This window comes from Pagrus pagrus, assembly GCF_965226575.1.
Source record: "Pagrus pagrus genome assembly, chromosome: 21".
Classification (NCBI taxonomy): domain Eukaryota; kingdom Metazoa; phylum Chordata; class Actinopteri; order Spariformes; family Sparidae; genus Pagrus; species Pagrus pagrus.
The window spans coordinates 3,605,538-3,618,047 of record NC_140208.1 but is presented as its reverse complement, the minus strand read 5'-3'; the positions used below and the strand labels follow the sequence as shown (position 1 = coordinate 3,618,047).

The 12,510-nt window shown below is 44.5% G+C and overlaps 1 protein-coding gene across 1 annotated transcript in view; it reads right to left on the bottom strand.

The window, feature by feature from the left end:
• Positions 1 to 2,041: 2,041 nt before the first annotated feature.
• Positions 2,042 to 12,510, bottom strand: part of LOC311250502 (heparan sulfate glucosamine 3-O-sulfotransferase 3A1-like) — a 35,651-nt gene continuing 25,182 nt past the window's right edge. Inside the window, exon 2 of the mRNA XM_084342229.1 lies at positions 2,042 to 4,387. Coding sequence (XP_084198355.1) covers positions 3,766 to 4,387 — 622 coding nt within the window. The 3' untranslated portion in view covers positions 2,042 to 3,765. The remainder of the gene's footprint in view (positions 4,388 to 12,510) is intronic.

The window sequence follows — 12,510 nt, the reverse complement described above, 5'->3', positions numbered from 1 at the left end:
AATACGCAGACTTCAAGTCCTCCCTCAGGTCCGTGCCACCGATATTGAGCCGAATGCTCTCTGACAGTGGTGGTCTTTTACGCCGTCCCGCAGCAGATGTTGCCGTTCCGTTTTCTCTTTCATAGTTAGCTGCCCTTCAGAGACTCGAGTGGGAGGATGAAAAACTGTCTCTGTTTATTACTGTGAGGAACCATCGCTGAAGAGGCCCCGCTGACCCACTCAGGGAGGAATAACAAGCAAATTGAACGAGTCAACAAATGGTCGTGAGCCTCCCCTTTTCCCTCCTGCTCCTCCGTGCAGGTTGATACAGTCACAACATCATCTCAGCGCGCCGACGATCGGCATGAATAAGCTTCAGAAATTCGCGGACTGTCAACAGGCTTCCTCCCCTCATCGCGGTTCATCTGCTAAGTGCCTGTCAGTGCAGTTTTTCAAATCAGTCAGGCAGACTGCGGGAGGGGAAGGCCGAGAGACTCCTTCAGCGAAGAAAAAACATTCAGGTGCAGTGGAGGAGGGAGGAAGAGCTGGAGATGGGGAAAGAAAGGACGAGAGTGTTTGGGGAGTAGAGACTGAAAAAGGGCATCAAGAGACGGACAGCTTCTCCCTTCAGGCGCAAGCGTGATTGATATCCGCTGTTACAGTCAGACAGTTCGTCTGTGCAGTGACAGAAGCATGTTCAGAGTATGAAACCCTCATCAGGAGGAGGTGGAGGTGATATGTGCCTGCTAATTGCTCAAGAGCATCAATCAAACAGCAGCACATCACTTCAGTTCTTTAGAAACTTCTCAGCTACTATTTGAAGAGGATTTCTGGCAGGTCGGTTGCCGTCTGACATTCAGTTTGAGGCGGGTTAACGATGCCTGATTAACCCGAACAATCAACGATGTGGCTGTTGGACAATCAGACGAATGTCTGGCGCATCAGACTCTTGAATGGGTAGCTTCATGATCTGATTCCCCAAATGTAGCTCAAAGGACGGTTGATTTACACGTATCAATCACTTTTTTAATTGCCAATATGTGAGCGGATTATAGCGTCACGTGAAAAATAAGACTTTCCTCATCACTCTCGGTTTCTACATAAGCCTGTGGACGGTTTGCTCCAGTTGTTTAACACTGCTGGACTGAGGATTTCTTTGTGAAGGACTCTGGTGAGCAAACCTGCGTGTTATTTTCAATACAGAGTGAGCATTAAGTCCTACGTTTGGTCATGCGGAGAAGGTTATTAAAACCTTTTTTAGTTTTAAAGCTACTACAAGTAACTCTGTGATTTTGTTGTTTTTGGAGGCCCCTGTGGACAAAAGCGGTGGTGTTTTCACTGTCTAAACCACAAACTGTAATGCCAAAACTAAAATTCTGTGAAGAAAAACCTCCTCCTGCTTCTTGTTAACGGTAACTTTGCCTTGAAAAATGTAAACACAGGCTCTTCCAGTCTGCACGGACCCTCAGCAGGCGTTAAGAAATACTATAATTGTAGCAGTTTTAAATACTATAGTAGAATGTCAAGTTAATAGTTGTTTATTTAAGCAGCAAACTGTTGTAGTTTGTGCATAAATGATCTTCTAAATTACACATGCGAGCTGGGAGTAAGTGCACGTCAAAGTCAGTGCACCCAGGAGTGCTACTCCAGCTTTCTTGACATTTTTCTCCCAAAAAAAGCTCGTACCTCTGAGTCTTCAAGCTGCCAAGGAGCTGCCAAGAGACCTGGAATAAGGCTTCCAGCTTGCAAGCATCTTTTAAAAAATCCTCACTGCCTCTTTTGACACTCTGCCCTGGAGGCTGGACCGAGATAAGCAGAGACAATATGTGAAGGTGTAACGGTGGAGATAGCAGAGAAGCAGGGGAGCGCTCTTACGATTCTGCAGGAAGCCGAGCTCGTCAGATGCGTGAGCAGCACTGTAATGACTTTAATGTTCCCCTTAACGTCGTGGAAACGGTTTCCTGTTACACTGTGTGCATACATTTTTTGAGGGGGAAATCACTGCCATGACAAATAGAAAAAAGGCCAGCGCGATTAACATATTTACATATAACATCTTTTATTCAAGGAGTGCCTTTTAAAAACCCCAACAACTTTAAGAAAACAACTGTCGGTACAGCACAGTTAGATTGGTAACGTAATACCCCCCCGAAATCTACAGTACATTAGGTTTATTCTCTGATGCTCCCACTGTTGATTTTGTGTCTTTCGAGGCACATCTGCTTTTCAGAAAGTGGCTCTCAATACAAGTAGACAGAAATTAGGAACACAACTCCGCCATTGTTCTCATGCTCCCTGGGTTTTTAAAGAGACTTCCACGCACACATCGCCTCGAGGCAAAGGAAGGCCAGTGACATCAAGTGTATTCAATTCACAAGGAGGCATGTTGAGGAAATCTGAGTCAGAGTTTGGGACGGAGGGTCTTTTTTTTCCCCCTCCACCAGAGTCGCTGTTGCTTGAATAACAGCGAGGGCCATCTTTTGCCTGTGACGACTCCTAAACTCTGCAATGAAGACTAAGCGATCGTCCGCGTATCGTAAATACAAATTAGAATGGACGACCTGAATTTAAAATAAAGGATAACATGTTTTTAGTGTTCAGTATAAAACAAAACAAAGCTCTAAAGGCATGGGGCGTATAATAATCATAATAATAATAATAATAATAAGAAGAAAGCAAATATTCACTGAGGAGTTATTCAACATACATACTGCTTATTTACTTCTTGAATAAATACTTTTCAAAAATACATATATTTTTTATCTTTTTAATATCCTTTTTTTCCTAGAAAAATGTTAAAATTTGAAAGCAGCTATGTATGTTTTTTTTAAAATATGGCCTTAAATCACTCGGTAACGCCGCCGGACACAACATGATTCCACCCAATCTTCTTAAAGAAGCAACTGCATAATACAACATTTGTGTCACAGACTTCAAACTAAAAGAAAACAAAAACAGTTCATCAAATAGTGCAGGGAGATATGACGCAAATCCTTCCACAACTCAACAAGTTTTTTCCAGAAGAAAACATCTCCGTGATTGTGGACTCGAGGCAGCGCTGAAGGTGAAAAATGTAACCATGAAAATATTGCATATCTGGGGTGCCACTGAGGGGAGATCGGGCCTCTTCCCCTCCGGTAACAGCCACATATTGCTTCGGGTTAGTGCTGAGGACGGAGTACAAGGAACACTGTTTGGGGAAAATAACATCTTCAGGACAAAGTTGAAATATTTCAAGAATAAAATATAAATTTCAGATATTTTAGGGATGAAAATTGAGAATAACCTACTGCTGTTACTGTCACACTTTGGTTGTTATATTCTCAAAATGTAATAATCTAAAAACCTGACATACATTTTTTAAATATTTAGAATAAATCATAACATCGATATAAAAATAACACAATTAAATTAAATTTTACGATAATATAAATACAATATTAATGTTGCAAGAAGAAAAGTCATGGCATGATGAATATGAAGTCGTACATGTGTGAGATAACATAATATTATGAGAATAAAGACATTTTCATGTGGAAAGGTTATGATTTGAGGATATAACAAACAAAATGTTAAAATCAAGATTACGCCTGTTTGAGCACCTGGAGTATTACGTTATTCACAACGTATTTCACTTAATTTTTGTGAATTTTCCGCCGTAGCGTTCGACTTTTCTTGAAATATTCCAACTTGACTCTAAAAAAGTCATATTTCCCCCCTACAGTACTCTTCATACTCCCTTGCAGTATTTTCTCACCGTCCTCAGTGTCACAGACAAAAACACATTCAGTCTTCCCAGCCAAAGAAACGTCCCGTCATCTGGTAGAACTTCATGTTGAAGGGCCTGTAGAAGTCCCGTAGCCTCTGCACCACCTCCGGGTCAATGTTCGGATGGGTCCGCCCTTTGGTTTTGCCCAGGCAGTGGGGCTTGCTGCTGCCCTCTGCCTTCTTGAGGCACGGGAAACCCTTGGTCTGGTTGAAGTAAAAGTGTTTGTCTGTGATGATCCTCTTGAGCCCCAGGAAGTCCTGCACGCGGCCCAGCTCTCCGGCCGGGTCGGTGATCAAACGCTCGCCGCTCACGAACAGGATCTGGCCCATGGGGAAGTACTGCAGCCAGTTGTCCAGGTGCTTGGCGTAGATGCCGATCTGGATGGCGCTCCACGAGGTGTCGATGAGCCCGGTAGTCCTGTTTTTGAAGGTGAGGCTCTCGAAAGAGGGAATGTCGGGCTTCTTGGACAGAGTCTGCGTGTAGTCCGAGATAGCCCTGGTGACCGGGTCCCTCACTACCACGATCAGCTTGGTGTCCCGGGACATGGCGGATATCCTGGCTGGAGCCTCTCTGGTCACAAAGTAGCTGGGGGTTTTCTCCATGGTGATCTGGCCCTCCAGGGTCTTGGGCATCAGCTCCCTGCGAGTAGAAAAATAGAAAAAGGGGAAGTGAGATATTTGTTTGACTTGAACTCCTGACTGAATCACACCGAGCAACTGTCACAGTTGTACAACCGCTCTTGTTACAATAAACATTAAAACTGGATGAACTCAGGCTATGTCATCAAAAAACGTTGAATCCAATCAATCCAGAATAACAACTGGGAACGGTTTGTTTTTAGTCGTTTATTTATTTGATCTCTTGTCAGGTGTCTTTTTTTCCTTCAAGCTCAATTAGCTACCAAGAGGTGTGACCAAATAATTATATGCAGTTTTAGCGCCGCAGCACCACGTTCTGGATGTAAAGAACATTCTTGCGGTGATAGTATGCAGATGCTACCTCATGTGTTCCTTAATGTAGCCTGAGGGCTTGTGAAATCAAGAAGGGGGCACTCCCTCGGGTCCATTTGAAAGAGGGTATTCTTCACTCTGACAGGGCGCGGAAAGAAAAACGTCCATCTCTATACCCATACTATGGTAGTGCCGGTTATAAAATATTGATATTTGAGCTGAAAGGCCGTCCAAGCATAATTGATCACCTTCCTGTCTTTCACTTTTGGTGGAAAAACATCAGAAAACATGCTGTTTTTTCATCATTTTTAATATCACCCTCTGGTGGATTGTGAGAAATGAGTGTTTGCCTCCTCACAGCAGTGTTCCTGTGGTTTAACACTGTATTAATTTGGAAACATAATTTCGGAGAGTTGCTCTTGTTTGTAGGTGTTATGAACAGTTTCCACTTGAGCAATCTGAACACACAGAGTAAATATATTCATCAATTGGTATTCAAACTGTGTTCACCTCCTATGAAATTAAATCCTACTGATGGGAAGTTTACGCATAAGTCCTGCCTTTAAATATTTACACCGGCAGAGTTCAACTCGGCATAACCTGCCCTGCAACATTTATTTATTTGGGAAAGATTTCCCCTAAATGTGCTGGAGCCCTTTTCTGCCACGGGCTCACAAAAGGGATGGGAAACAAGCTAATCCATTTGGCCATGCCACCCCTCTTCTCCCACTCCTCTTTCTCCGCTTTTTCCTTCTGCCCAGCTGCCTTCGGGACAGTGACCTTAAGCAAAGCGAGGTAAAAGCAGCCCCATGAATGATTAACGCTCCCTCCCTCTGCCATTTAGAGCCTCTGCAGAATACAGCTTTAAAATTCACCAAAGTACAGAATGCAGGCGTCAATTATTCATCTGCTTGGCTGCTGCTGCTTAAAGCGAGGACTGGCGCTGACAAAGTGGCCCAGGCTGCTTCCAGGGTAGACGCCGTTTGCCGCCCGTGACAGAACTACTGAGACCCTGAAGGAGGGGAGGTCCTCTTCCAATTTCTTAAGAGTGCTCAACACTTTAATCTGTTGTTTCTAGGCCTCGTACGAACAGCGGCAAGGAACTGGCATGTGCAGGCGCAACTACTGCAAAGTGTCTTTTTCTGATGTCATGTGATGGGCACCGATTTTCTGCCCTGCTGGAAGAGGCTGGTAAACAATCATGCTCCGTTTAACATACACAGAATGGGATGAGACAGAGGGCACTGAGATCTTTGCTCAGGACGAAGCCTTTAGAAAAACAGCATGCATTTCTAAAAGACACCAGCAGTCGTGGTGACTGGAGTGTGATGGCTGGTTTCACTGAGGGCTCCCCCCAACGAGTCCTCCGAATTAAAAGACAAATTGCATAGTTTGTAATTGCCCCTCGAGATGACACATATAAGCCATTTCTGATCTGACGTCCCTATTAGGCTGATGAACGATGCCATCATCCATCACTGATGGTTGACAGCCATCGACTACTGAGCCCCGACCATCGTAACATTGTGAGACATTTTGCAGAGGAAAGGAAAAGATGTTTGTGGCTGCTCAGTGCGCCAACGTTACGTCTTCATGTCCCGTTTATTATGAGTTTTCTTAGCTTCGCTTCTTCAGTATAGCAAGGTTAGTTTGCTAACTTTGTTTCGAGCTTCTGAGGACGAACAGCTACATTACGGATATCGTCATATGCCAATTCAGCAGATATCACCCAACTCGAGTCCCTATCAGCAGGACTACATCCTGAAAATCAGTGTAACTGAAGTAACAATGTCAAATCATTTCTCCCTCACTCCTTTCCTTCAAGACTCTAAGATCATTCCTATGGCTCCGAAACATATTTGTCACTCGGACTTAAATGTGAAGTTTCTGGGGATTTGCTGAAACAAGTGATGCTGCTGTTTTTCTTGGGAAAGGACATTTTCTTTTCCTCGGTCATGACTGCAAACGTGACGGAAAAACAAACCGAGTGGACGCTGGGACTCACTGCTGAAACCTCTGGAGATGTCGTCGGCCTATCAGCGAAACATTGAGGAAGGAGGGCGCCCGCTTGATAACCCGGAAGGTGCCATCACTCACTTTACAATCCCACAGAGTCAAAACAGCAGCGTACACAAAAAAGGGATATTAACATCTAGTCCTACATAACAGATCTTGGGAGAGGACATTTTCAGTCACTGAGGTGACAGCACGAGTGCATCTTTGCCACTTTTCCTTATGCTCATTCGAGGCTTTATAACAGCTGCCGGTTGCACTCAGCATATGAAGTGAAACTGATCTAAAAGCAATAAGTCAATACCTTCAGGTCAATGTCAAAACATACTCTACGCTTTGTGGCTGAGTGTTTCTCAGTGGATGTTCTCTGCGAGGAACAAAACATGAGGTCAGCACCGAGGGGACACGCAGGAAGTGGTCGATAACAGCAAGAACGGCAACACAGGTGCAACGATGTCTCGACATCCGCCTGCGACACTGACCGTCACCCGACCTCCAGAGTCCTCTCAGTATCTGCGGCCTCTCCCACAGCTGTGTAAAGACGGACTCGGACAAGGCTCCTTTCCTCCCACATTAGCTCTGCCCCATCGCCCCAAGAGTCCAGAGCGAGGCTGGATAATGGTGCTTTAAAACAACCTCGGTGCCACCCGGGACTGCAATGGCTACTAAGCTGACAGGTCAATAATAAAGAACACGGAGACTAAATATTGATAAAAGGGGGGGGGATCCCAGACGCTTGCACGCTTAGGAAGTCATCACGAGCGTCTTTCCTGCCTGTACTGGCGACATGCTGATGTGGGAGCCACTACACTCCTCGGACAGCCTTTACAGGAGAGCCACGACTTTATGATGCAAAAGAGAACATTATTGTTTTATGAAAAAGAAATGAGCCCGTACTAAAGGAAGCATCTATATTTGATGGAGTGCGTCGAGCCTGTTCTGTGGTCGATGCACTCACAGCGGTGGTGGGGGCACTCTGGAGGGGTTTTCAGGGTCAGTGAGGTATGTGGTACGGCGTGCAACGTGAAGGCACTCGTGTTTTGAAGTCCAAGTATGGAGGTCATACAGCACCAGTGTATTCAGGTTGATGTAAATGTTTTAGTTATTGTGAGACTGGTCATATGAAACGGATGCTTGTGACATGACATTTTGTTTTCTTTTTTGGCAGATACAATTTAAACAAACTTCGGCCTGCAACTAATTATTGATGACTATGATTATATGATTGTGAGTAATCCTCTCCTCGGATGAAAAAGTGACATCATTGGCCCCTACGTGCAACTCAACTTGCTGATGGTTTGTTTCAGAAATTTGGGTGTGTTACGCTCGTAGCGGCTAATGTAGCCTCTAGCCTCGAGCAGAGATGAGGAGTCCACTCCACATTCGCGGACTTTATAATTTCCAAACATAAAGTTTCCAGTTCGAACCCACGTTTGCCTCAAGTTACGTCAGTTGAAACAATTTTCGCACCTCCCTCTGGAGCCACAAAAGTCTTTATGCAAAGTCTTTTTTCATGGCGGTGTCTTGAAATCATTACCTTGTCTGACCCGCAGTTGAAAACGAGGAAAGACACAAATTAGAGGTCTGCTTGGTCGCTATTAACCGAAACCTGACCCGTCACCCGAGTCAGTCCGTTTCGATAGTGTCCCATTTTCTCTCCTGGAGGTCCTGTGTTTGTGTGTCAACATGTTGGCTCTCCCTCTCTCTATTTTGGTTTGTTTAGTTCCAACACATTTCAGCTTGGATGTAATTATCCTTGGATTTATTTAGAACTGTTCTGACGGTTCTTGGGTATCTTTCAGATCCGGTCTCATTATTCAAAAAAGACATTTTTGCACGTCACACTTGGATAAGTTTTAGAAAGGTTCTGGACTTGTGAGGACCTCTTATACGAAGTGTCACATTTGAGGAGTTTGAACCAGCTCCTTCTTACCAGAAACATTATTTTTTTTAATCAATTTTCTGTCAGTCAAGTGACTAGTACGTTTATCTATTATTCAAGTAAAGAACTTTAATTCTCAACTTTTTAAGTTCAAGTTGGGCGAAGGAGTAAGGAACACTTGGTTTTACAGTACGTGCGCTCCACTGGGGTATGTCTTTCCATGCTACAGCAGAAGCACGCAGCTCTTTTTCTAACGAAACTTTATTGGCAGGCTAGGTGATGTAACAGATGACAAACCATCCAAGTGCTCGAAAATTTACTGCAGTTCCAGATTACGCTTTGATGTCTTCATCGCGCTGCTAAAATACGACTCCCTCAGCACAGCGATGCATGAAACACAGGCAGCGGGATCGACTCATGAAACGAGACACAGACCCAAAAACCGAAATAAGAAACACGGAGCGCATGAACCCTGGCCCTCCCTTTAAATCAAATTCACTGCCCTGGCATGCGTTTAAGTTCTGGGGGGAGGAAACAAGCAGAAAACATGTAGGATGTAAGATATTTAGAGCAGAGCAAACAGCTTGTGTACATGACAGAACATAACACATGTTGTAACCGTACGTCATCCCTCTCATATGGAAACAACTAGCTGGGAAAAGGATGCCAGGAGCTCATTCAGGCTTCTATTCCCTATTAAAAAAACCAAATCCAATGTACACAGTAACGTGCAGTACATCACTCAATGCGTCCTTTGTAGGCTCGTCTATAAAGTAACCACTTTGGAATAAAGGGCCTGACGCATCGCTGCTTTTCGTTTCCCTCCTGAACAGAATTTCACTCGCAAAACTAACTCAACTCTGCCCTCAGATACAGGCAGTGACTCATGTCTGCCTGTTGTACGAACGCCAGAAAAGTCCGACTGTGCCATAAGGTCTTATTTACTGTAAAGCAGGCGCATGCAGAAATATGACAACTTGACATGTGAATTAGGGAGGAGTAAAAACTAACAAGCGATCGGCGCTGAATGGGCGTTTTCCTGGTGCTATCCTGGACTTCCTAGAAAAGGGACTTGAACATCGGGAGTTGTGAAGACGTACAGGCGAGTGGGCATGATCGCTGTCCACTCCCCCCCCCCCAAAAGCCTTTGATTCATTTTTCCTCATCTAGCAGGGAGCCCTGGCAGACATTACTACACTCCCACAGTGTTCCCTGCCACTACCACCAGATAATAATCTTGTAATTGGCTCAATATTTCTGCTGTTTGCAGGCAAAGCAAAGGCCAGCGCCGCTCTTGGTGGCTTGGACTCACCAAGATATTTTCCAGGTCAGTGGATAGCTAGCGGAGGTCAGAGAGAAAAAGAGGGGGAGGAAGGAGGGAGAGGGTGATTTAGAGTAATGGCTGCTGTGCGGTGAGGGGAAAGCCCACAGCTCTGAGCCTCGGAGCTTTGCTGCTCTGCCAACCTTGTGCAACAACACAGCTCTTAACCTGCCCTGCGGGCTGCAAATCGCCGGCAGCGCTGCCGCACATAAAAGCTACAATGGCACACATATGACGTGGGGTGTCAGCCCGTAACGGCTTCTGCAAATTACTCCGGGAATCCCATGGAAACACTAATGATCGACAAAATGACATGTTTGCTATCAACTCTCATTCACCTCCCTTCGTGTTAATCACATACTTCAGGAGGTGGGCAGCGAGTGGCGCAGCTGAGGCTGGATGGCAGCAGATCCAGCTACATATAACTCAGGGATTACAGGTGTGAGCTTCCCAGCAGCACATCGGGATAATCGTCCGTTTTACGACCCTGACAGTCTCAGTCTGCGTAGATCAGCCCGCGTGACCTTTTTTTCCCCACATGCACTGTCACCTTTGGCTGTGCACCTGCGCTTTACAGCTGTAAATCCTCCCCCTCCTCCTGGACAGTTAAGTACTCCTCCGACATGACTACACAGGATTACTGCCGATCGAATCGCACAGCTTCCACGACCGAATCGAGTGCCTTCAGTTTTCTGTTGCTCGGGCAAGAAATGTGCAGAATCTCACACTCAGCAGAGGCTTTATCTGGTCGTATCTTCCCTTTTTATTGTGACCAAATGGGGCCGTTATGACCAAATATCGCTCATGAGACTCCAATCACACTGAGAACAGGAGCCTTTCCAAAACAATTTGTTAACCTACTCTCTGAAGTGTGTTCTTTCATTTTGTTGAGGCATTTATTTACCATACGACTTGGCATGTTGGGTTTAAGTGTGTTTCTCTGTGCATCTCCCATAGACTTCAATACAGGTGTCACCTCAGTCTGGGACCCTTCCTTCCTCAGTTAAAGGTTTGTCAGTCATGAAATCACTTGTTGTTGCCCTTGATTGTAATCTTAGCTCCCCTCAGTTAGTCTTTGACAGGAAAGTCTTGTTCAAATATAGAGGAAACATGCTGTGGCTTGTTTGTCTTGTGCCGTTGGAAGTCGTTTTGCTTGTGGGGAAGCTAAATCTCTGCAAAAGAGAAGGTTAAGAGCTGCGTGCATCCAGGTAAGGGATGGTGTAACTTCCCACTATTAGTGTGTAGGTTTCTAGCTCGGAGGTTGTCAGTCTAAAGGTCAAGACTACTCTTTGGTAAGTAAGTAGAGAGAAGAAAACTTCTATTCTGACCCGGTTCTGACTTCACTTTGCTTCGTATGTGGCTAATTTGTCCAACCTCCCCCGCAAAAAAGTTAAATTATTAGATTCAGACCTCACATCTGAAAACCATCTTCTGTTTCTCAGTTTTGATGCAACCTTGGCCACCATTTTAAGGTTTTTCTTCCCACAATTTATTAGCACTTGAGCTTTATAGTGAAGCAACCAATGAGATGTTGATCAGCATCATTTGAAAGCGATGAAGATGGGGACGCTGCGGGGGAAAAAAACTTGTTTTTTCAACAAAACAAAAGCATATTCTCATCCTGAGTCAGGGAAGAAATTATCCGAGGTGGGCTCTTCGAATTAAAGAGTGAAATCAGAGCGGTACATGGGAACTGTAGGGGGTCGGAAGCAATTTTGAGAGACATACAATTACAAGATAAGAGCGGTCTATTCCTGGAAAACAACATGGGAGGACAGGGTCGACTGTTTTCCTCTGGGAAATGGCATGGTTTTGATAGAGAATAAGTAGGAAAGGGAAAGAAACCCTGCACGACACCGGGGACACATAAGATAACAATGTCCGTGTGGATGAAAAACTTTAGAAAATGTCAGCTTTTTTAAATTACAGGAAACTCATTGTCAGATTGATGATTAGTCGTGTTTCAGATTAGACGAAGGAGGGATGTGAAAGAGGTTTTCTGAAAGCTTGTGTCTGCGAGGAGGAGAGCAGGAAATTAAGACTGAAAAATGGAAAAGTGTTTAACGTCAGCGTCATTAATAAAACAACTTTCCAGTGATATTAAAAAACTTAAAAGTCAAAAAAAACAACTTCCCCGATGATAGTAGTCGACAAAGACAAGTGGAAGATAAAGCCGCTGCGCTCCCTCGGGCTTAGACGGTGGAAAAAGCAATAAAAGGAAAGTTAATCAACAACACGAGAGTCGACTGTGGAGGGAGAGCGAACACTGGAAATGGTACAAAGCCCCATAAGTTGTGTTGTCTGTTCTCATTTGTCTTAAGATTCAGTCACATTTGGGTATTAGCTGGTGAAAGCATTCATTCATTCAGACTCTTCTAGCCTCAAACACAGGGCTTGAAAAAAAAAAAAAAAAAAAAATACCGCTGGCTTGTTGCCATCGCAATTTATCTCAGTTGAAATGTTTGGCTACACTCGGAAAGTTTCATACACACTCAAATATTAGAGAGCTCATAAATAATGTCCGGGAGAAGAAAAAATAATCAGACCTATTCGATTTGTTACTCGGTGAAGTTGATTATAAATGGGGCTCAGGAAT